We start from the raw sequence: 21,238 nt of genomic DNA, 5'->3' as shown, positions 1-21,238 counted from the left end.
GCTCAACATAGGATTTTACGTGTTAAATTTTTAAGCCCATGTTAGGTTGGAGTGTCTTTAGTACCCTGAAGCTTAAGTAAGTCTACCAATTTGGTCTAAAAAGTGATTAAACACTGGAAAAAAATCATTTTTTTTCGAAAAGATTTTATCGTTCCATACTCCCTGTATGCATTGTTGTTCCTTGTTGTTTTTATACTGGCAGGGCAGGTAGCAGGTAAAGTGACATATTTTGACTGCATCACGACCCGACATCTTTTGAACGTCAAAAGGGCATTTTATGATGGTTTGGAATACTGTTTGGCTTCAAACGGAGGTCACTTTGAACAATTCACTTATAAAAATACTTCTTTTGTTCTTAACTTTCTTGATATAAAGTTAATGATCACCCTGTTTTACTTTCTACGCCAAATTTTACCTGCTACCTGCCGTGCCAGTATTAAAAACAACAAAGAACAACAATGCATACAGGGAGTATGAAACGATAAAACCTTTTCGAAAAAAGATGATTTTTTGCAAGCTTTTTAACACTTTTTAGGCCGAATTGGTAAACTTACTTAAGCTTCAGGGTACGAAACAGCCACCCGTCAAGTTTTATACTTGTAGTTCCAAAATAACATGGTCTAACATGGGCTTAAAAATTTAACACGTGAAATCCTATGTTGCGCGTTAAAAAAAACGCACTGTATACTGATCACTGCGTTAGAAGATCATTGGCAAATTTTCTTGATAATGCTGGAGGGGATATATTGGATTTACAAGAACTTGGTGGATCAACGAAGGTTGCTGTAGAAGAAAGCGTGTCCAAGAAAGTTTCCATTGCTCGCAAAGTTCAAATCTGCGATGTCTCTGGCAGTGGATTAAACCCTAGGGAACCGGATGAAATGAAGAGAAATGCATACTCGGCCATTAATCAGCCTTCAGAAGACATAAATATGATCGTGGACTCCAAAGGCAGTGGAGTATCCGTTAAGTCTGAAAACTGTCAAAACATTGTTATGAATATTCATGAAAAGTCGTTGTAATATTATTCTGTCGCCAAACACAACTTTGACAGAACACTACCAAGACATACATTAACTCTAGATATAAGTACTGTATTATTGAAATTGTACATACATATAGATAGCTTATAAATAGTGTATATTATTAATCTCTAAATGATGTTATTACTATGGGCAGAAAGGCCACTAGGGCCGATAGCCTTTTCTTTTGGAGAATAAAGATTGTATATACAGGGTAATTCAAATTCGACCCTCACCATTGGGATCTCGGAAACTATAAGAGATACGAGAAAGTTTAAATTGGGGCAAAGTTGCGCAATGTAAAGCTCAACCAAATGCAGTTTTAAAAATTTCGATTTTCCGAGTACTTCCGAAGATATCCGAAAAAAACTGAAAATTTGATTTTTTGTTTTTATTTATTTCTAATCTTATTTGAAGAGATATTCCAAAACTAAAAGCACCTTTTCATTGCCACTTTTTCTCAGCTATTCGATGATGGATTCAAATTTGCTACACGACGTTTCGTTTTTTGGCAGCCATCATCAACTTTCTTTTTTCTTATGGGCGCCATATTGGATTTTTAGCCCACCAAATAGTACGTTTTATTCTGATTTTAGTGATGTATAATAACTTATGATTTGCTTCATAAATAACAAAATAATTCAATAAAAACTATTTTTACTTTAGTTATTGGCTTTGAGTTAATGGGCCGTTTTAAAAAATGTCATTGTTTGACAGTACTTGTCAAACACGATAATTCGGACGATCATTAGAGCGTCAATCATAGTTAAAAATGTATCTAGAAACGAAACCCCCGCAGAAAATGTTATTATTATACAAGCATTGCTGAACTATTTAGGTTAATCAGAAAAAGAGATTTGTTAGCATTATCTCTAACTTAAAAGGCTTATTTATGTTTCCAAGAGAAAGATCATCATTTTAGGAACTTAATTTTTTGCCAAATTTCAATTTTTTATAATGTTAAGTGCAAGTTAATAGTTATTTATTTTGGAAGTGACAAACCATTTTTTATTCACTCATATTTATTCGAGTGAATAAACCGGTTTAAGTCACGTGTCTTATACAGTATTTTATTAAATTTCGACTTCTTATATTAAAAAAAAAACTAAAATTACAGTTCTATTAAATTTGCACCGCGCCCCGTAGATGTAACATTGATGTTTGTTTGTTTACATCTGTAAATAGGCGAATGTCATTCAGAGTGATTTAATAGTTACTTTGCAGCAAGTGACTTAAACCATTTTTTATTCACGAAAAGAAGAACTAGGTCCACAAGCGTAGCGAGTGGCCTAAGCTCTTCGAGTGAATAAACCGGTTTAAGTCACGTGTACACCTTTGTAACTAAGTATGTTCAGGCCAATTGCGTGTGACAAGTACTACCAAGTAATCTTCATAAAACGTCTCATTAACTCAAAGCTAACTAAGGTAAAATCTCTAAAACCTCTAATGATCGTCCGAATTATCGTGTTTGACAAGTACTGTCAAATAATGACATTTTATGAAACGGCCCATTAACTCAAAGCCAATAACTAAAGTAAAAATAGTTTTTATTGAATTATTTTGTTATTTATGAAGCAAATCATAAGTTATTATACATCACTAAAATCAGAATAAAACGTACTATTTGGTGGGCTAAAAATCCAATATGGCGCCCATAAGAAAAAAGAAAGTTGATGATGGCTGCCAAAAAACGAAACGTCGTGTGGCAAATTTGAATCCATCATCGAATAGCTGAGAAAAAGTGGCAATGAAAAGGTGCTTTTAGTTTTGGAATATCTCTTCAAATAAGATTAGAAATAAATAAAAACAAAAAATCAAATTTTCAGTTTTTTTCGGTTATCTTCGGAAGTACTCGGAAAATCGAAATTTTTAAAAATGCATTTGGTTGAGCTTTACATTGCGCAACTTTGCCCCAATTTAAACTTTCTCGTATCTCCTATAGTTTCCGAGATCCCAATGGTGAGGGTCGAATTTGAATTACCCTGTATATTCTATATTAATGTTCCTCAGTATATCTTCGAAAAATTCACGTAATATTTTTGTATTTGAATTGACTAACCTGAAGTATTCACCAGATCGTCAACTATTCCATACGAATTTTTTTCAAGTTCTTGCAAAGATTAGATTGCTGTAACGATTGACATTTGTGACGTCACCCTAATTTAGTTTGATTTTCTGTATAGGTAGTGTCCTGTTTTTGACGCTCAAGTGAGTCAAACCATCAAAATCACACCACTGGGCAAGTAAGGGTTGTGACGTTTAATTGATCTAAAAAGAGGATGTAGGTAAGTAATTTGTTTTGATTTTGTTTTTAAGCAACTGCTTAGTAGCAAAGCTAACAACGCGCCAAATTCAAATCGTAGCAACTTAATGCGGGAATACTTGTGGTTCATATTGCGTAACCGTTTCTACAAGCTTGACATTAAATATAGCTGTTGCATATACCAAAGGTTGTTACACACACTCATTGAGAATTTTCTTTGTTTGTTCCACGTCAAGTTTGCCTTATCTTATCTGGTGGGGTTTAAGGTCGGTGCGTACAGCTTTACGATCACGTAGGAAGGGTCTGAGTCATTTGAACAAAACCATTTAAATTTTCTTATAATTTTAATTAAAAAATGTTTCAAATAGAAAATATGACAATATTTATAAAAAATTTGTATTCTTGAGCTGCTTTATCTTATTAATTTACACACTAATATAAGTTCTTATTTACAATTTTCATATTAAAAATACATACTCATTTCATGTTACAAAGTACAAGAAGGGATATATTAACCTAAAATCACATGGTAAATTGCAATAAATCAAACCTCTACAGGCTTGCAATAAATATATTTTTATATTACTTAGATAAACTAGGTAGGTTTTGTATGGCCAGTGTTTTATTAGTAAGACTCCTGTTCCAACTATAAACAAAATAAATATAGCTGCTTAAATGTATTTTGGCACGTGAACTCCTAAAGGCTAAAAGGCACACTGTTAAAAACTTTGTAAAACTGAGCAAAATGACTTATTTTAAGGGGAACCAGCCCCCCCCTCCAGGGATATGTTTCTATATTAGCACCACTTGAAGGCAACAAACCACAATCAAGATTCGAGCTTATTTGGCTGGCCCACGCTTCGCAGAATTCTATATTTTAACGCCACCGCTCTAGGGTTGCCTTTGCACAAGGCAGTGTCTATGGGACTGGCGTTTCTGGGTGGTTGTTCAGATGGTCTTGGATAGAGAGGGTCAGACTGATCCGGACAATACCCGAAAGGGCAGTAGCTCGTTCGTGAAGGCAATTCGTGAAAGGTGTAAGAGAAATGGAATTCTGTGTGCGATTTGACTGGATCACAGCAGTAGTTGTTGTTTGAATAGTACAACTCCGTGCAGCACTGAGTGCAGGGCGTTTGACAGCAGTACATAACCTGAGAAGATTGTGGGGCCACCACCACAATCGGAATAGATTGTTTCACTTGGTGGTCCTCTTTCCAGTCGTCCAAGTAAGGTTTGAAGAGTTTGGGCTTTGACGGTGGCTCCTCGTTCGGATCTGTTTTTCTTTTATTCTCGTTCTTCGACGAGAGGTCCCACACATCCGCCTCTGGCGATGGTAAACTCGGTGACGGTCCGGGGACCGGCACAAAGACGGTGTCAGGGGGAGAGGGGAGAGATTCCCGCTTGATCGTGGAATAAAGCAGTTCTCGCTTGATCGACAGGTCCATGGGCGTGGAGGGGTCCGGGACGTAAATAGGCGCCTGCTGTTGCGTCCACCAACCGGCAGGGGGCTCCAAAGCAGGAACGCGGGCCTCGGCAGCCAAGCTGGCGCTTCGTTTAGCGCTCGTTTCGTCGTCCCGCTGTCTGTGGACGTTCAAGGACATCTCGCTTTTATGAACCGTTTGCGTTGTGCTTTTCCCATTTAACCCGTTTCTAAGGGTACTTTCCACTTGTAACCATTTCTGAATTTGTCTACGATGTATACCGTATTTCCTTGCGGTGGCACGTTGATTTCCTTTACAATCCGCATCGTTCCGATAGGAATCGAGCACTTGCAGTTTGAACTGAGGCGCAAAAATTCTCCTAGAGCCGACACCACTTTTGCCCTCGGATTTGCACTGGACAGCGTCGATTTCGCGTTTCGACACGGGATTCGGTCCGTGAGGCATTTCGGCACTTAACTGTCGCTAAATCGACGAATGAAACTAAAATAAAACGCGTAAAACTAAGGAAAATGACGGGAGAATTCAGCACGGCGAGCCTACGTAGCCACCATTTTCAATCACGATGTTCGGAGAATTCCCCTCCTTGCCCGTCTAACCTGTAAAAGTTGTTTCAAGCACAGAAATGCCCTGTAGCTGTCTCTCTCTGTCTGGATTACGTAGACTGCGCGGCGCCTACGTTGCTTGTCTCACTCTCTTGGGTGACGCTTTGGGTGGTACGACATCCGTTTATAAAAACGAGTTTGCCAGCCACGTTGTCACCTCAATCTTTACATCGCCTACTTCCTCAAATACACTTTTTCTCTCTAACTTATACAATTCCCTCATTCTACAAACCTTCCCTAGCACAAACGCAGAAAAATCAACCATAAATTCAGCAGGAAACATCGAAAGAAATTGAAATAAACCAGTGGGAATGTGAGGAATTGGCAACGTCGCACCGGTCACGCCAGACAAGCTGTCGCCAAGCAGGCTAGGCCAGACACAGCGTCGTCTTTGGTTCGCTTTTCTTTTCTTTCATTCATTGGAATGCTAATAGTCCGAATCGTCCCGTCCTTTTCTCTCTTTCGGTTAATGATATGGATGTAGGTAGAGGAATTCTTTAGGAAGACTTTTAAACCGTTTTGTTATCTTGGCCGCGGGGGTTACTTTCCGGGTTATTCAAGCGCCTCCTGTATTATCCGTTTGTTATTTTGAACTGCGATTGTAGCATTAAAAAGTCCTTCTGTTGCAATGACATTTTTCTGAGCAAAAATCCATTACTAAACTTGTTAGTTCAATAAATAATTAATTAATAAACAGAATGTCATAAAAGCCCTCAACCCCACCTTGTGCCATATAAAAAAAACCAGAAAAGCCATACACGTGTGTGTTTGTGTGACAGGTCAAAGTCATTTGAACGAAGCAGGTAAAGTCGGCTCCTTTGCCACGAGAAGGACCTGAAAGAGGTTTCTTCTTGATATTCCAATGAGTTTCTAATATTAGAATCATCAAAATCAACTTGTTTTACCAACTTATTTTTAATGATTTCAGGATAATTATAATAATTTGTCTAGAAGAGTGATTATTGGTTCAAAAGCGGAGGCAGCGTTGTTTGCACTTAAGGGTGATCCTATTTTAAAATACTGTTTCTGTGTATCTAAATACATAACGCTCATTTTCAAACGCCCACCGCCAACCTGCCTACGAACGTAAATACATATTTTAAATCACGCAACTAGCATAATAATATATTTTAGGGGCCTGTTGCCAATACGTACGAGTCACAAGGTTTGTTTTTAAGCTGGGTGCTTAATTAAAGAAACTGTGAGGTCTAAGTATGTAACATTTAGTCATATTTTTGTCAATTGCGATGTTGCCGTGCGTTCAAAGCTACAGTTTCTTGACCTTTTCCTCCAAATTAATATGTACGGAGAATCACTCAATTACTCCCACAGGTTATTGTTTTCCTGCTCGTACATTTGCAGATACTAGTTAAATTTAATATACTAATTTATTTGTTCAAGTGGTTCAAATCTAGTTTTGACCGTGTGACATGTTTGGGGGAAATAAGGTGTTTTGCACAATATCGACCAAACTTTTTGTGGACATATGGTGAATGAAATATTGCTTTACAATTTACTATAGAAATGAGTGTACATGAGTAAAGGAAAGTGACAATAAAATGGCAACGTCCTATAATCAATACTATCACGAGCATTATTAACACTTTTACAAGTGTTTATTCTAGGACGGTGTCTCTTTACAGTCTTAACTCGTGATCCCTCTCTAGTAACCATAACCAATCCAGGAACTGTCAAATATCAGTTCTCCATCAACGCGGTTTGTCAAAAGTCACCCTTCAAATAATTCACGTGCAGATTTGAGGTTAAGTCGGTTGTCCACACATTCTAGAATTCGTGTACTGGGAATGTTTTCTGTTTGAATTTTCTTTAATTTTAAAGTCGTACCTTATTTTAAATCATGTCTATGCAAGATAAAGTGTTGATGCGCAAAATAAAGAAACGGGAGAAACAAAAACTCAGGCTAATTCAGCTGAAAGAAGCCGAGAAACAAGCAGTCCAAGTCAAGGGTATGTTTTTGGTGCTTTTCTGAAGTGTGCTCGGTTTGTAATAGTAAATTTTTTTTGGTCATTCAGAGAAGGAAGATCAGCCCCGACTTGTTGAGAAGCGGCAGGGTGTTAAGCGTTCACAGGATTCCGCTGCTGAAGTCTCAAAAAGTAAGTTGTGTTAGTGGCTTGACACTGAACTAATTTGAACACAAAACTGGTTGCTTTATGCTTAATATGATGTGAAAGATAGTGTGGCCCTTAACAGTGCTGTTTTTTGAGGCAATCTGGAGTTTTCCCCTCATGTTTTCTTCTATTAACCATAACCTCACTTTTCTTATTTGTTTGGGGGTAGTTGTGTCATAATTCAAACCTATGTTGCCAATGTTAGACAAGGACACATAATTATAACTGGTAGCCCTACATATTTTTTAAAACATAAATGGGAAAGATTACAGATGGTCTTGCAATTTCTTATTTTTTTTTGTAGAGAAAAAGAAGAACAAGAAATCTAAAAAATTAGAGGAAGAAGAGGATGACTCACAAAGTGACAATGAAGGGTCACCTAAAGACAAAGGTAAGATATAAAACATTTAATTGTATAAAGGGTATTTATTATCTGTTACTGTTAGGCCTGGTTGTACAATCACAGTTTAAGCACCTGTTCAGCTGAACTGCAACGGCAGTTTGCCATATGAAAATTTCAAAGTGACATTTCTGACTTTAACCATGATCTAAGGTTGTACAACTGGGCCTTAGTAGTATTAAGTAATTTAGAAACACCCTGTATACAGTTTACAAACTTATGTGATGATTATAAGGCGAATGCAATGCTTCCTTGACTGTTCAGTTAGAGTCTTTTAGATTCACTGAAATTGTCTAGTTGAGGCAAATGAGTTCAATCTATTTCTGACAGTTAACTTATTTATTACAACTTAACACGTTTTGATTAGTGTTTTTTTATGTTTAATATTAAAATTTTGTCAGATACGTCAGTTGAGATTGACAACCCAGAACAACTAGAGGAATCATCAAAACTGCAGTGTGAGTAAAATGATAAAATGTGAAACTGGAATTTTATAATTTATTTGAATGATATCAGTGCCAGGTTCGCGAGCAGGCCTGCAAATTCTGAGCGACAAAACATTTGAATCGCTTAAAGATGTGGTTTGCGAAAATACGTTAAAAGCCATCGTCGATATGGGCTTTACGACCATGACGGAAATTCAGGCGCGTAGCGTGCCCCCTCTGTTGGAAGGACGCGATTTAGTGGGTGCGGCCAAAACTGGCTCCGGGAAAACCCTTGCGTTTCTCATACCTGCTGTGGAATTGGTTTACAAATTGAAGTTCATGCCTAGAAACGGTAATTTTGTTTTAGAGTTTAAAAAATTTGGGGTTAGAGTAGCTAATAATAATTCAGTCACTGTTTAACAATCACAAACAAATAATAACCTTCACATGTTTTTTAAAGGGACTGGCGTTATTATAATATCACCTACGCGTGAATTGTCAATGCAAACGTTTGGGGTATTGAAAGAACTAATGAAATATCACCATCACACTTACGGCCTTATTATGGGCGGGGCGAGTCGGCAAACTGAAGCACAAAAGTTATCCAAAGGGATTAACATACTTGTAGCAACTCCGGGAAGGTTAATTATTTCATTTTATAAGTTAGAGTGTGTATTTCTTATTCTTCAAACCTACAGGTTGCTGGACCATCTTCAGAATACTCCAGACTTTTTGTATAAAAACCTTCAGTGTTTGATAATTGACGAGGCGGACCGAATTTTGGATATCGGATTCGAAGAAGAGATGAAACAAATTATAAACTTGCTTCCAAGTAATTTAACCGAAAATAATGATAATGTTTAGGGGAGTTAGTAGGGTTGTTTTGTAGAACGACGACAAACAATGTTGTTCAGCGCTACGCAGAGCAAAAAAACTGAAGCGTTGACGTCACTCGCTTTGAAGAAAGAACCGGTGTATGTGGGAGTGGACGATACAAAAACCGAAGCCACCGTTGACGGTCTGGAACAGGGTTACGTGGTTTGCCCCTCTGAAAAACGTCTTCTCGTACTGTTTACATTCCTCAAAAAGAACCGAAAGAAGAAGGTTATGGTGTTCTTCAGTTCGTGTATGTCGGTTAAGTATCATCACGAACTTTTCAACTACATCGATTTACCGGTGATGTCAATTCACGTAAGCTGTACACATTTCATTTCTTTTGATGGGGTTTTAGTTAGGGCACTTTATAGGGCAAACAAAAACAAACCAAACGGACTACAACGTTCTTCCAATTTTGTAATGCGGAGTCTGGTATTTTATTGTGTACGGATGTAGCTGCCAGAGGTTTGGATATTCCTGCAGTTGACTGGATTGTACAGTATGATCCTCCAGATGACCCAAAAGAATACATTCACCGAGTAGGACGAACGGCTAGAGGAGAAGGTACGTTGTATTGGTTAGTTTGCAATTTTTAACTGAATTTTTAATACTCACTTAGGTAGCAGTGGACATGCTTTATTAATTCTTCGTCCGGAAGAATTAGGGTTTTTGTGGTACCTTAAACAAGCCAAAGTTCCTCTAAACGAGTTTGAGTTTAGTTGGAGCAAAATAGCTGATATTCAGTTGCAGCTCGAAAATTTGATTGGTAGAAATTACTACCTCAACATGTCAGCTAAAGAGGCTTTCAAGGCTTACGTCAGAGCGTACGATTCGCATCATCTGAAGAATATTTTCGATATTTCCACGTTGGATTTGGCCAAAGTGGGACAGTCGTTTGGGTTTAAAGTGCCCCCGGCTGTCGATTTGAAAATATCCGCAAAAAAAAGTAAGTTTTTTAATCTTCAAACTGGTCTTCCTCCCTAATTGTTGGCTTGTAGGTGAACGTCCCGAAAAGAAACGCAAAGGCGGTGGCGGTTTTGGATATTTTAAGAACATGAATTCAATGAACGACAAATCAGTCAGAAAAAATACGGTCTATAGAACACCTAAAAATAAAGGTGGAGAAAGGAGGCAGTTTGCGCGATGATAGTTTTACTATAATATAAGGTGGTTTATTACGTTTTATTTTATTTACCTTCCCCTTTGGGCCGCCATTTTTAAGCTTTCCACGCAAGTGTTTATAGGGGGCGCTGTGAATGTCTTGGAAATTGTCAAGTCTGAGACACTTATGACAGACGCATTATGTTTTGTGAGGTTAGGTGTATTGTATACTTTTGTTTACTTTTACAATATTTTGGAAATTACTTAAAACACTGGAAATCATATACACATTTTTTTGGAACTGAAACATCACAAAAATAATGGACTCGAGCTCAGACGAAGAATACAATCCTCGACCTGGTAACAGTGTCTCGCAACGTACAGCCCGTAAATCTACTGCTTCACAGCCTGCACCCACTTACTCCACTCGAAGGTAGTGCTAGAGTGCACCATTTTGCTATTTACACTGATAAAACTAGTTTGTTAACATAGACAAGCTGCACGGAATGCTTCCAAAGCAATATCGGCATCCTCCTTTGAGAAATCCATGGAATCTTTTAATCCAGACTTGAGCCAAAGAGAAAGGCGCAAGATTAGTAAAAAGTTCACTGCTCCATCTTCCAGAAGGCCTGTGGGGGCACTTTATGATGAAAAGTAAGTTTAATTAATATAAGTAATTATTACACTCTGAATGAATACAGTGTAAGTGCCTGTGTGTAAAAATATCCTTCATTACAAGTCCCAAATGGTTTTTTACCTTCCCGCGTGATTTTCCTCAAAAAATGTCATGCACACACATTTAACTTTTTCAGAGGTAGACATGTTTCAACTGGCATAGACCTGTGCGATTGTCTGAATGAAAAATGTCCTGGATGTTGGTTTGAATGTTTCAAGTGTGAGAGCACTAAATGTGGCCCGGACTGTAGAGTTTTCAGAAAGTACAACATTGATTCAATTGACTACCATGGATATGACAAGACAGTGAAAAATCCATTACCCTCAAAGAATTAGCAGTAAGATTTGTATTTATTTGAAGGATGTGAACTGAAAAAACACATTCAAAACTAGATTAATAAAAATTGGCCATGGATTTTCTGATTTCTTCATCTGACATTCCTTCATACCAATAGTAGGCGTAGTACACGCAGGAAGAGATTCCCATTCCCATTATAGCTCCAAACAACACATCTGTAATTTTTTTTAGGAGTTATTGTTATCAAAAACAAATTAACTTACCTGAGTAGTGATGGTGGTAGTCGCAAGTTCGACTGACGCCAATTAAAACCGCAAATATCATGGGAACACTCACTAACAAACATTTCCACCCTTTGAATCTGCCGGGACTTGGAATGTTCATTAATCTGCACATGCGTAATGTCATAAAGTACATTCCGGAGAACGCAAAGGTGGAATGTGCGCTGGGGAAACTTTTACGTCCTACAATTGTCACCCTGTATATTTTTGTCCCTGATGATTATTGGCGTTTTAATACCATCCATGTGACCTTTATATTCTCCAGTACAGTGATTTATGTCAGTACCATATCCGTCTGGGAAGCACCTCATAAAAAAATTAGGTCTAGGTCGACCAACTAACAACTTTAAAGTTATAGTGAATATTCCGTTTAGCATGTAAACCAACGTTAGTGCGTAAAATCCTAGTGATTATAAGTTTTAGTTAATTTATTAGTTAGTTATTAGGAAAACCACCTTTTATAATGTCTTTTATCTTTCCGTTGATAATATATTCTATCATGAATATTATGGCAGGTATGAGGACAAGCAGAAGGTACAAAAACCACTTTGGCACTATGGATGGTAATGAAGGATATCGGTACATCCACATTTCTTCTTCTTCGATATGCCTGATGAAGGGCATTTGTTTGTCTAACCATCTGATAACGGTGAAATTACAATGATTTTTTGTATACAAAAAATGGGGGCACTTACACAAAAATTAGATATAGCATGGCTCTCAGAAGGAGCTCGGAGATATGGTCTACTAAATCCATTTTTAACTAAAACATTTTATGGCATTATTACTAGAATTTTTGAGAGTGATGAATGAAATGCGTCAATTGCCAAAAAAGGTTAAATATCAATAAACAACAAAAATTCGTTGTGTTTAGTAGCAAAATCGGGCTTTCGCACACGCGATACCAAATTCGCGCGTTTCCCATCGTCGTTCGGTTCAGTCTTCCCGTGGCGTCGAGGTGGCGTGCGTCGTGACGCATTTTCCGGGCTTCCGCTAATCCGAAAATTCTACCTTCCAAGCACTAAAACATTCAGTTTCTCACTACTTAAAGACAGTTGTTTCCTTTCTTAATTACTCTACTTCTATCATTGTTTTTACTATGGCAGAAATAATGAACTATGTTGATTTTCACGGTAACTGTTTAACCCAGTTTCGTCGTGGACTTTGAGGTAGCAACGTTATAATGTAAGTCAGTTTATTATTACTTTTATAAGTATATTCTTTGATATCTAGGATTGCCGTCAATTTCTGTTTTTCTCAATAACAATGAGCTTATTCTTTACTTCCCTACCACCTAACCAAAAATATCTTTCCCTGTCGGATGCCATTATTCCCCTGAGAGCGTTATTTGTCATTTCTCGCCCCCGAGGGACCGTATTATAAATGAACTACCCTCTGCATATAAGCAAGAAATATACATAATTTTGTTTGATGATGGTCCCGTTTGTTGATGGATCGGAGTTCGTGATCAAAACAACTTTAGAATAAGTAAATAATGTCAATTTTTGTGACCATATCATGTTAGGATTTACTAGAGTTGTAGAGTTTAGTGGTGATTTGTCAGCCTTAAGGATCGTTTTTTGCCCCGTCACAATGGAAAACAAGAGGAATGTAGGCGAAACCGTGATATTACCGTAAAAGCCCTATTTGTCATTTTGTAGAACGCTTGGGGAGCACGCGAATATAGTAATAAATGAACCGGTTTGTAAGCCGCGAACATAACCGCTAGTCGATATTGTAAACTATACATCATCCAAATAAGGAGTATTTTGGCCCATAAATTTCTCTGGAAAACACACGTTGCAGTTATGCCCCAAAAATGCGATTTTTTAGCCCACGACGTAGTAGTGTTGGGAAAATGGCCATAAACCAAGCTTAACGGTTCCGACTGTGATTTTTTTTTACCTATACTGTCACAGGCTCAACTACAAACCAACGCCGCGATGTGTTTAGGAATTATTATAAACTTTAGCGCGGGCTTCAATTTAAAATTCTAATTTTAGGGGCAAACCTTGAACGGAGTGCTAACTGTTTATTGACACTAGTCGGTTTAATGATGTATGCTTAGTAACTATTGAAAAAGACACGAGAATGGGACAATCTATTATATAATTAATTTAGCCTTTAAATAGGAGTCAATTAAATTGGGTTTCTATTTTAAACCAATCAAATGCGGCACAAGCCGGCAACGTTGCCGACACTTGACGTTTTCGCTGTCACGTTTTTTGACAGTTTCAAGTTCAACATGGCGTAACAATAAACAGTTTTGTTGTTATTTTTGTTGAATTTAGTGGTGTTTGATTTGAATTTTCTGCCTTAAATTAAATACCCTTTAATTTTCATCTAAAATGCATACTGTGTTGGTTCGTGGCAATGGGCTGGAAATGCAATTTCAGCTCTTTACCAAACAAATGGCAACTCTTGTGTTGGGACTGTTGGGAAGACCCACTAATTTACGGTATGTAAGCAAGCATTAACGTTAAATTACTGGTCCTACAGACTGAACTTAGAGATAGCTCTAAACTAACTATGCTTTGTACCATTCAAACATACTAAAAATTCATTAACAAGTCTACTAGGTTTATAAGACACACACACAGGCAACTACAACCTGTATTCTGCTCTATTGACAACAAACATCAAGTAGTGACTACGCCACTGGCTCTAAAAAAGCTCCAACAACATTAATTTCCTCATAAATCAGTCCGGGATCGTTTTCGGAAGTTAAACGCTCCTGGTTCTTTTTTGATTTCTTTTCAGTTTTTTTCTCCTCCAGATATTTTTGCGAAAGAGGTCTTTGAAAATATTTTTACAGTTTGTCCGAAGCTTTACTTTACTGTAGAAGCTACATAATACATTAGGATAGGGCAGGTAACTTTGTTCGGTTTAGAAATTACCGAAGCTAGGCAAACAGCCTGCAGGAATTTGAATTTAAAATTTTCCGCTACGATAGTGAGCAGCCACTTTCCGATGTTATTATCGCTCTATTTTCTCTGAAAACTTCGGTTCCGACCTAATTTTCCTAATAAATTTGCCATTTTCCGCAGTTAATGGTTGCTTTCAACTAGATTGAACTGCGTTTTCTGTGTAATATAGTTCTCACTCTTTTCAGCCACTGGAATAAGAAAAGGAGGCGTTATTTTCAAGGCCTACTCGACCGCTTAGAAGCACCGGAAATGTCAAATCAACTGTCACTTGTGGGGTGAGTTCCGAAATTACGTCTTATTACTATTAAACAACAATTTGTCACAGAAAATTGTTTTCTGCGGTTTTGAATCAATTTTACCGTTTTGGTTTCATTGCCGCATAAATAACTTGTTAGAACTGTTTTTGCCGATTACTCTATTGTATGTATTTATTGGATTTGCCGTCCCGGAAAAACGACTTCATATGTAAAGTAAGAATTCGAATCCCGTACGAATAAATCAATATTGAAACTCTCACGTCCTTGCTCTCTTGATTTGGAAGTTTTAACGACGCAAGGAACTCTTGAAAGATGCGGATTGATGTTTGCACTGCGAGCTAGTTTGTCTACGTCACTATTCGGTCGAAAGACCTCAAAAACATTTTTTGAAAATCCAATTTTTATTAAAATATATTGCGTTATATTTCATTTTAAATTTTGCAGGTGCACATCTGATCCCACGTTACCGCAATTTTCAAACCTCTATATTAAAGGCGTTGTCGATATATTGTAAGCTCATACAGCCAAGGATACACTGTTCAGCCGTTAAGATAAATGTGCAAGGCCTTCAGTAAATCCCGACTTAAAATATCAAAAGAAAACTGGTTTGACCCTGCCATTTGCAACGGCGAAAATCCTGAAAAATTGCTTCCGGACCATATCGTTTCCCGCACTGGAAATATAAAATACTTTGAGCTTTCAGCGGTAATAATGGCGGCAGAGAGAGCTTAAAATTATGCAAAACTTTGATACGCATAAAAGGGAACATAAAACTCTTTTATCCTCGACATTACACCGGCGGAGGCAAAAATAATCTTCGTTTGCTGTTTTAAAAAAGTTTCAGTTATCGGAGATGCTTTCCAGTCTTAATAATAAATAATGTGCCGCGTTTAGGGTGCCGGAGCGTTTTGATACCAGTCGGCAACAATCGATAAGCGCGGCGTAAAATATTTGCACTGTTTAGAGCTCCAGTAAGCCGAAAACTAATCCAACAATTCGCATAAATCTCCAATAATTCGAAACTCAATCAGCTTTACGTTATTTGTCGTTTCAATATTAAAGCTCCCTGAGGACACGACTAGTAATACTGTATCAACACAACCAGAAATGAGTTTTAGCTGTTTTAGTGTCCCAAATAATACGTGTACTAAAACTATTTTAAATACACACACACAAGCCAAAACTGTGCAAGTTTGTTTGTCCTCCAGGAGCCATTAGATTGGCCTGAAGGTTGTCAAAATGACTGGAAGACATGCTCATAAATTTTATTCTCAATAGAACTGTCCTCCAGCCGCCATTTTGAGCAGACAACCTTCAGTTCAATCTAATGACTCTAAGTTTGCAGTTTATCAGGTCAAACTTTACAATTTACTACCACCAGACTGATTTAGGATAGGAATAGTTGTAGTTACTTATCTGCTTGTGCAGTTTATGGTTGACTGTCCTCCAGCCCAAGTTCACTTCAATCAATTGTCATTAGCAATAATTAGAACAAAAACTGTCAAGAAAACTGTTAGTTTGTCCTCCAGGAGTTTATTTATTTTATTGGTATTGACACTTGCAAAATGGCGGCTGGAGGACAGTTCTGTTGACATTAAACAGTCATTCCTTAACTACTACTGAGGACTGTCAAAACACTAGTGAGTTTATATTATATAGAGTGGCCACAGAATCAACATACGTAACGAACTTGGCAAACTTGAAACTGTAAAACATCCGTTATCTCACCGTCGCCATTCTACTTTCTATAATTGCGAATACGTTCGGTCCGTAAACAGGAAACAGAGCTCTGGCGAATTTTAATAAAGAAATACGCCCGTTCCACGCTAAAGTTATGTCCGAAAGCTTTTAAGCGGCTTTTCCATTGTAAAGAAAAGTGTTTTCGGTTCCCTCGGGGGGAATCTTTTGCATGATTTGATGTCCAACGACGTTTTAACTTGGAAAACCCCCATTGTGTCTATGCTAAAATGGGGGCTTTGTTGCTTCGCTTTCGATGCAGTATTTTGTTAATGTAACGAGGGTTTTTCTTTGCAAAAACATTATCATTTGTTAAGGAAAAAAAAACGTCCTGTAAAAGACAGACCGAAAAGAAAATTTCGGTCTGTTGATCTGGAAAATTCAAGAACAGAAACGCGAACATCTCCCCTAATTAGTTTCGTCTGGCTAAATCGAACGCTTTTGACATTTTTTTTCCTCTTTCACTGATCGATCTTTTCCGGTTTTCAGATGGATTTTTGGAACCCCGCCACGTAATTAGCTTCTCCAAGTCTGGCTTCGAAAATATTAAGGTAGGTGAAACCGTTTAATATTAGATGATAGTAGTTGCGGTTTTGTTTGCCTTCAAAGTTCCCCAAATATGTATAAAAAGAGTTTTACGTGCTGGATTGTTTGCACTGTCGGGGAAACCCAATTCAACGCTGTTTTAGGACTCCGGGCAAATATTTGTAAAGAACCGTATTAAAATCCTTGTTTACCGCTTGTTTTTTTTTTATGTGATACTGTCAAGTCTAGGGAGTAAAGCTGCTGTTACTCATTTACTGACAATTGGGATTTGTTTACTTAAAAAAATGTGATTTAATAAATCCCTAGTGAATACAAGGGGGGAATTTGGGCACGAGGCTATCGAATAAGAGAGAACGTTCCTAATAAATCGCAACGGGGCCGTTTATTTGGCTGGAAAAATGCATTTTGGCCATCCGTACGTATGATAAATGTCCGGCTAGATTCGGGGAAAATAACGTTTTAAAGTGACAGTTATTAGTTTGCCAGTCGCTATTTTTGGGTCGCGTTTTAATTTATGCCCGCTTCGACAACGTCATCTCCCCTTTATTGGACGCCCTTTCATATTTATTCCATAATAATAGGGCTGGAATAACTACAGTCTTGGACAGCGGTCACGTGACAGCGTTAAGTTTTTTTAACATAACGTCACGTGGAAGGGATAAATAATCAAGGGCAGTACCTGTTTTTCAAGACTGTAGCTGTATGTGGTTGAGAATACTCGATTACTTCATAAAGTCACAATGCCAAGGGTGTTTTAACTTTGTTCTGCGTCACTACTGTTAACTATAAGTGTGGGACGGTGCATCTTTCAATATTTTTGCAGGGATACAGGTCCAAAGGTACTAAAAACCATCAACAACCCTCTTGTTAACCCTAATTAAAAGAAAACAAACCACGAAAGTTGAAATAAAGTAACAATGGGAAGGGAATTTATTAAATTATAGGTTATGTCCTAGTAAGGTGACAGCTCTTCTCTATCTTTTACAAATGATATTTCCCCGTTCATATACACGTGTTGTCCATATACTCTGACTTATACTATAATGCTCTACATAGTATGTTATTGCTTGCGAGAGTTAATCAACCCCTGCTAAAAGTTTTAACCCCAAGAAGTTTTAATACTGTTTAACGTCATAACAATAAGCCATTTCGAATTTTGCGACTAACAAAGTTTCGTACACTTTTCAAAGCTTTTAGGGCGCTTCGCGCACGTTTGCGATAACGGTCTCTGAACATACTAGCAAAAAAAGAACCAGACCTCTCCATACAGAAACAAATAACATGAATAATGTAAAAACGTGCCGAATCTCGACTTCTTGCGTTATAAGAATCCGAGCCGCAGTTTTATATTCCCGGGGAAAGCCCCATAAATCGGGGGAAAACACAAGTAGAACGCTTTCGGAATGCAAATGGTTTTTAACTCGCTTTTTTTAATAAACGAAATTTTGCCCCCTTTTTTGAAAGCGGTAATGAATATCTAGTTAATAATTTGCTTATCAAAAAATATAGTTTATGGTTTAGGCAACCCAAAATTTATTGCTTGAACGTCAAGTTTTAGTTCCGGAATTTAACGTTTAGCATAAATTACAACGTCAAGTCAGCCTCTCCTGGAAAATGAAAAAGGGGACCAAAACAAAGCAAGCAACAGTCCGTCATACATCATCAAATAACGTTCGATCCACTTAACGGCACAATACAGTTCTATTTCCGGCTAGAAAGTACATTATTTATCCATTTACCTCATACGCCGATGGCTTTTGGCATCGGGCAAAGCAAAATGGAAAAATTCATCGGGACGTCAAGCTGCGCGCTTTTAAAAAGTGAACGCAGTCGCGCCCCGCTATTATCTTCGCAAAATAATATTTTCCGAAGCCGGATCCTGACAAGTCGGAGCCACTTCCATTCCCGGTTCAAACCGTAAATAACACCTTTTTCGATAAGGTATTAAAAATTGAACTGTCAACGTGTCATGTAGAGGAAACACACCCCAATTTATCGTTTGACCCAATTCAACTTGAGCAAATGGTGGTTGGTAACTAAAACAATATCAGTTTTCTTTTAAACTGATACATGATTATTTAAAATAATATTGTAGGTAATGTCAACAGAACTGTCCTCCAGCCGCCATTTTGAGCAGCCCACATTCACTTCAATCAAGTGGCAATAGCAATAATTAAGTTTCTAGAGAACAAAAACCTTGCAGTCTTAATACTATCAGACTGATTAAGGATATGAATAGTCAAATAAGTCGTCCGAGTTGTCAAACGTTATTTCCTACCTACTAACAAAAACTGTCAAGAAGACTGCTAGTTTGTTTGTCCTCCACGAGTTATTTATTGCTATTGGCACTTATATGAGTGTGGTGAACGCTCAAAATGGCGGCTGGAGGACAGTTCTGTTGACATTAAACAGTCCTTCCTTATCTACTACTGAGGACTGTTTATGGTTTAACCCAAGTTGCTCCTCCTCCTGTTAGAGAAACCATTAATTTTGAAGAACAATAATTAACAAACAATCATCTTAAACATCTAGTCTTAGATGAAACTTACTGTGACCTACTTCTGCATTCATTACACAAACGCACGAATTTACGTCTGTTTAGATTATTTTCAACGTCAAAACAACTCGGAACGAATGGTTTGTGAACCCGCTGAGGCAAACAAGCGTAAATTTGTGTTTAATAAGCTCGAAGATTTGAATTTCGGTGGCGCAACATCGATTTCGGCGATGAGCCCCGTTTTGCCCTTCAGCGTGGTGAATGGGAATTTTAATTATTCCACCTTGTCAAGTGATTATTTGGGGCCCTAATGGCGCCAGTTGATTGATGAGTTTTTTTTCAAATCAAAAAAACTATACAGAATTCTCTGTTCTGTAACATTTCAGTACATACAATCAGACTCAGAAATGAACAGTATCGATCTGATTTTTGTGGAAAAACTTGTATTGTCCTGCACCACTCAGTTTTGATGTACTTATCAGCTCAGAAAGTGTTGATATTAGCAAAGAGTGTTTTATTTCTTTACTGGTTCCACTTGCATTGCTCAAGATTGATTCTGGTGCAAATAACAACTGAAATTTCAAGGGTGTATTTCATGAAGGTTTATCATTATCTCAATACCAGGAGACTTATAACTAAATTTAAGAATTTAAAGGCAATTTGAGGCATTATCACTCTATATGGCATTTTGAGCAATAATCATTGTGAAATGTTTTAATGTATTTTATGTGCAAAAAGGCATTTTTGCTGTTTTTTACTTTACATCAGCAAAATGACAGACTCAATTTGTTTGAATCTGGCATCAAGTCAATATTTGTCAGTCTTGGTGTGTTCCAGACAACCTCAAAAAAATAGAGCATGACAATCGATTGCCCTTTGAGGAAAAAAAGGGACGGGAAAAACAAATGACAACGCATCGAGCGGTCGACTTAAGGGCCTTATTACTTATACCTTTCTTAAAGGTTACAAGGGAGTGTCGAGTGTAGTAGAGCAAGCTCCCCCAGGGGAGATTTATGACCGTAATGACGTCGTGACGACTGGTTGGCTTCTCGAGTGGAATATGAGAAATTGTAAGGTAAAGCAGCCTCCTCGCAAAGGTTATTCCGTTGGGGGGGTCAACCTGCAGTTTTTGCTAGAAAATTTCAATTTACTCGTACTCTTTTGTTGCAGAAGGACCCTGGCTTTTTCCCACCAACCAACGATCAATGCAGTTCCGCCATTGTCGCCAAACAGGTAAGTGCCCGTAAATTTCCACACTCCCTCATTCATAATGCCCGATGGCAAAACGTAAATTGGAAAGGAAGGCCCCGGAACGCACCTGATCTTTTCGCTCCTTAATTGATCACCGACAACCAAGTCTGGTGTGCGGTAAGGACGGAATGATAAATGACACCTCTAAATCATTGTTTAGACGGGAACAATACGCAATAATAAAATTAATCGCCCCAAAAGTTCATCTACAGAGACGGCTATTGTTAATATTCATAATGCTCTATTCCCTCGGTCCGGAAAAGCTATGTCCAATAAGTCGTTAATTACCCGGGAAATAAAGGGATAACCCGGTGCGAAATTGAATTATGTTCCCCCAGGAATTGATCGTTTCGGTTTACATACGTTCCCGAACGTCAGACAGTCGGATTCGGGACAAATGACTGGTTCAATTGTGTCGAAAGGATAATCCGGCTGCTTCTGAATTATTTTTTTTGGAAATTTGAAGTATAAACACACAAATCAACAGTCCAAGGCTCTAATTTTCGAAA

At 37.8% G+C, this 21,238-nt stretch overlaps 4 protein-coding genes across 10 annotated transcripts in view; 2 read left to right on the top strand and 2 right to left on the bottom strand.

The window, feature by feature from the left end:
- Positions 1 to 3,610: 3,610 nt before the first annotated feature.
- On the bottom strand, positions 3,611 to 5,322 carry brk (transcriptional repressor brinker). Its single transcript, XM_081990893.1, has one exon. The coding sequence runs from the start codon at positions 5,169 to 5,171 to the stop codon at positions 4,113 to 4,115; it is 1,059 nt and encodes a 352-aa protein (XP_081847019.1). The 5' UTR covers positions 5,172 to 5,322; the 3' UTR covers positions 3,611 to 4,112.
- A 1,755-nt stretch (positions 5,323 to 7,077) lies between these two features.
- On the top strand, positions 7,078 to 10,337 carry pit (probable ATP-dependent RNA helicase pitchoune). The gene is made up of 11 exons (XM_081990855.1): positions 7,078 to 7,296; positions 7,363 to 7,443; positions 7,763 to 7,849; positions 8,260 to 8,316; positions 8,375 to 8,635; positions 8,744 to 8,924; positions 8,982 to 9,115; positions 9,173 to 9,474; positions 9,531 to 9,723; positions 9,779 to 10,105; positions 10,158 to 10,337. Exons 1-11 carry the CDS (start codon positions 7,188 to 7,190, stop codon positions 10,304 to 10,306), a joined length of 1,881 nt encoding a protein of 626 aa, XP_081846981.1. The 5' UTR covers positions 7,078 to 7,187; the 3' UTR covers positions 10,307 to 10,337.
- Positions 10,338 to 10,771: 434 nt separating this feature from the next.
- Csgalnact (Chondroitin sulfate N-acetylgalactosaminyltransferase) overlaps positions 10,772 to 21,238 on the top strand; it is a 33,859-nt gene continuing 23,392 nt past the window's right edge. For 2 of the 7 annotated variants that reach the window (XM_081990865.1, XM_081990859.1), the window contains exons 1-4: positions 12,480 to 12,699; positions 14,627 to 14,716; positions 16,925 to 16,986; positions 20,649 to 20,711. The gene's annotated coding sequence lies outside the window, so the exon portion shown is untranslated. Of the gene's footprint in view, positions 10,915 to 12,479; positions 12,700 to 13,839; positions 13,973 to 14,626; positions 14,717 to 16,924; positions 16,987 to 20,440; positions 20,554 to 20,648; positions 20,712 to 21,238 lie in introns of those variants that run through there. The other 5 variants (XM_081990862.1, XM_081990860.1, XM_081990861.1 and 2 more) reach the window with 5 other exon arrangements.
- On the bottom strand, positions 11,268 to 12,411 carry LOC145736438 (phospholipid phosphatase 5). The gene is made up of 5 exons (XM_081990909.1): positions 12,210 to 12,411; positions 11,970 to 12,154; positions 11,753 to 11,917; positions 11,497 to 11,697; positions 11,268 to 11,448 (listed from the first exon to the last, which is right to left on the bottom strand). The coding sequence occupies exons 1-5, from the start codon at positions 12,269 to 12,271 to the stop codon at positions 11,330 to 11,332; spliced, it is 732 nt and encodes a 243-aa protein (XP_081847035.1). The 5' UTR covers positions 12,272 to 12,411; the 3' UTR covers positions 11,268 to 11,329.

The sequence above is a fragment of the Ips typographus genome, linkage group LG12, assembly GCF_016097725.1.
Source record: "Ips typographus isolate SLU linkage group LG12, UJ_Ityp_2.0, whole genome shotgun sequence".
Classification (NCBI taxonomy): Eukaryota; Metazoa; Arthropoda; class Insecta; order Coleoptera; family Curculionidae; genus Ips; species Ips typographus.
The sequence above is the reverse complement of the archived record's forward strand: the minus strand, read 5'-3'. Positions and strand labels throughout refer to the sequence as shown.

Coding starts and splice junctions, on each gene's coding strand:
- pit (XM_081990855.1), top strand. CDS start 7,188: ATGTCTATGCAAGATAAAGTGTTGATGCGCAAAATAAAGAAACGGGAG. Junction 8,317..8,374: donor GGAATCATCAAAACTGCAGT/GTGAGTAAAATG, acceptor GAATGATATCAG/TGCCAGGTTCGCGAGCAGGC. Junction 9,724..9,778: donor ACGAACGGCTAGAGGAGAAG/GTACGTTGTATT, acceptor ATACTCACTTAG/GTAGCAGTGGACATGCTTTA.
- LOC145736438 (XM_081990909.1), bottom strand. CDS start 12,271: ATGGATTTAGTAGACCATATCTCCGAGCTCCTTCTGAGAGCCATGCTA. Junction 12,155..12,209: donor ATGCTATATCTAATTTTTGT/GTAAGTGCCCCC, acceptor CACCGTTATCAG/ATGGTTAGACAAACAAATGC. Junction 11,449..11,496: donor CTACCACCATCACTACTCAG/GTAAGTTAATTT, acceptor AAAAAATTACAG/ATGTGTTGTTTGGAGCTATA.
- brk (XM_081990893.1), bottom strand. CDS start 5,171: ATGCCTCACGGACCGAATCCCGTGTCGAAACGCGAAATCGACGCTGTC.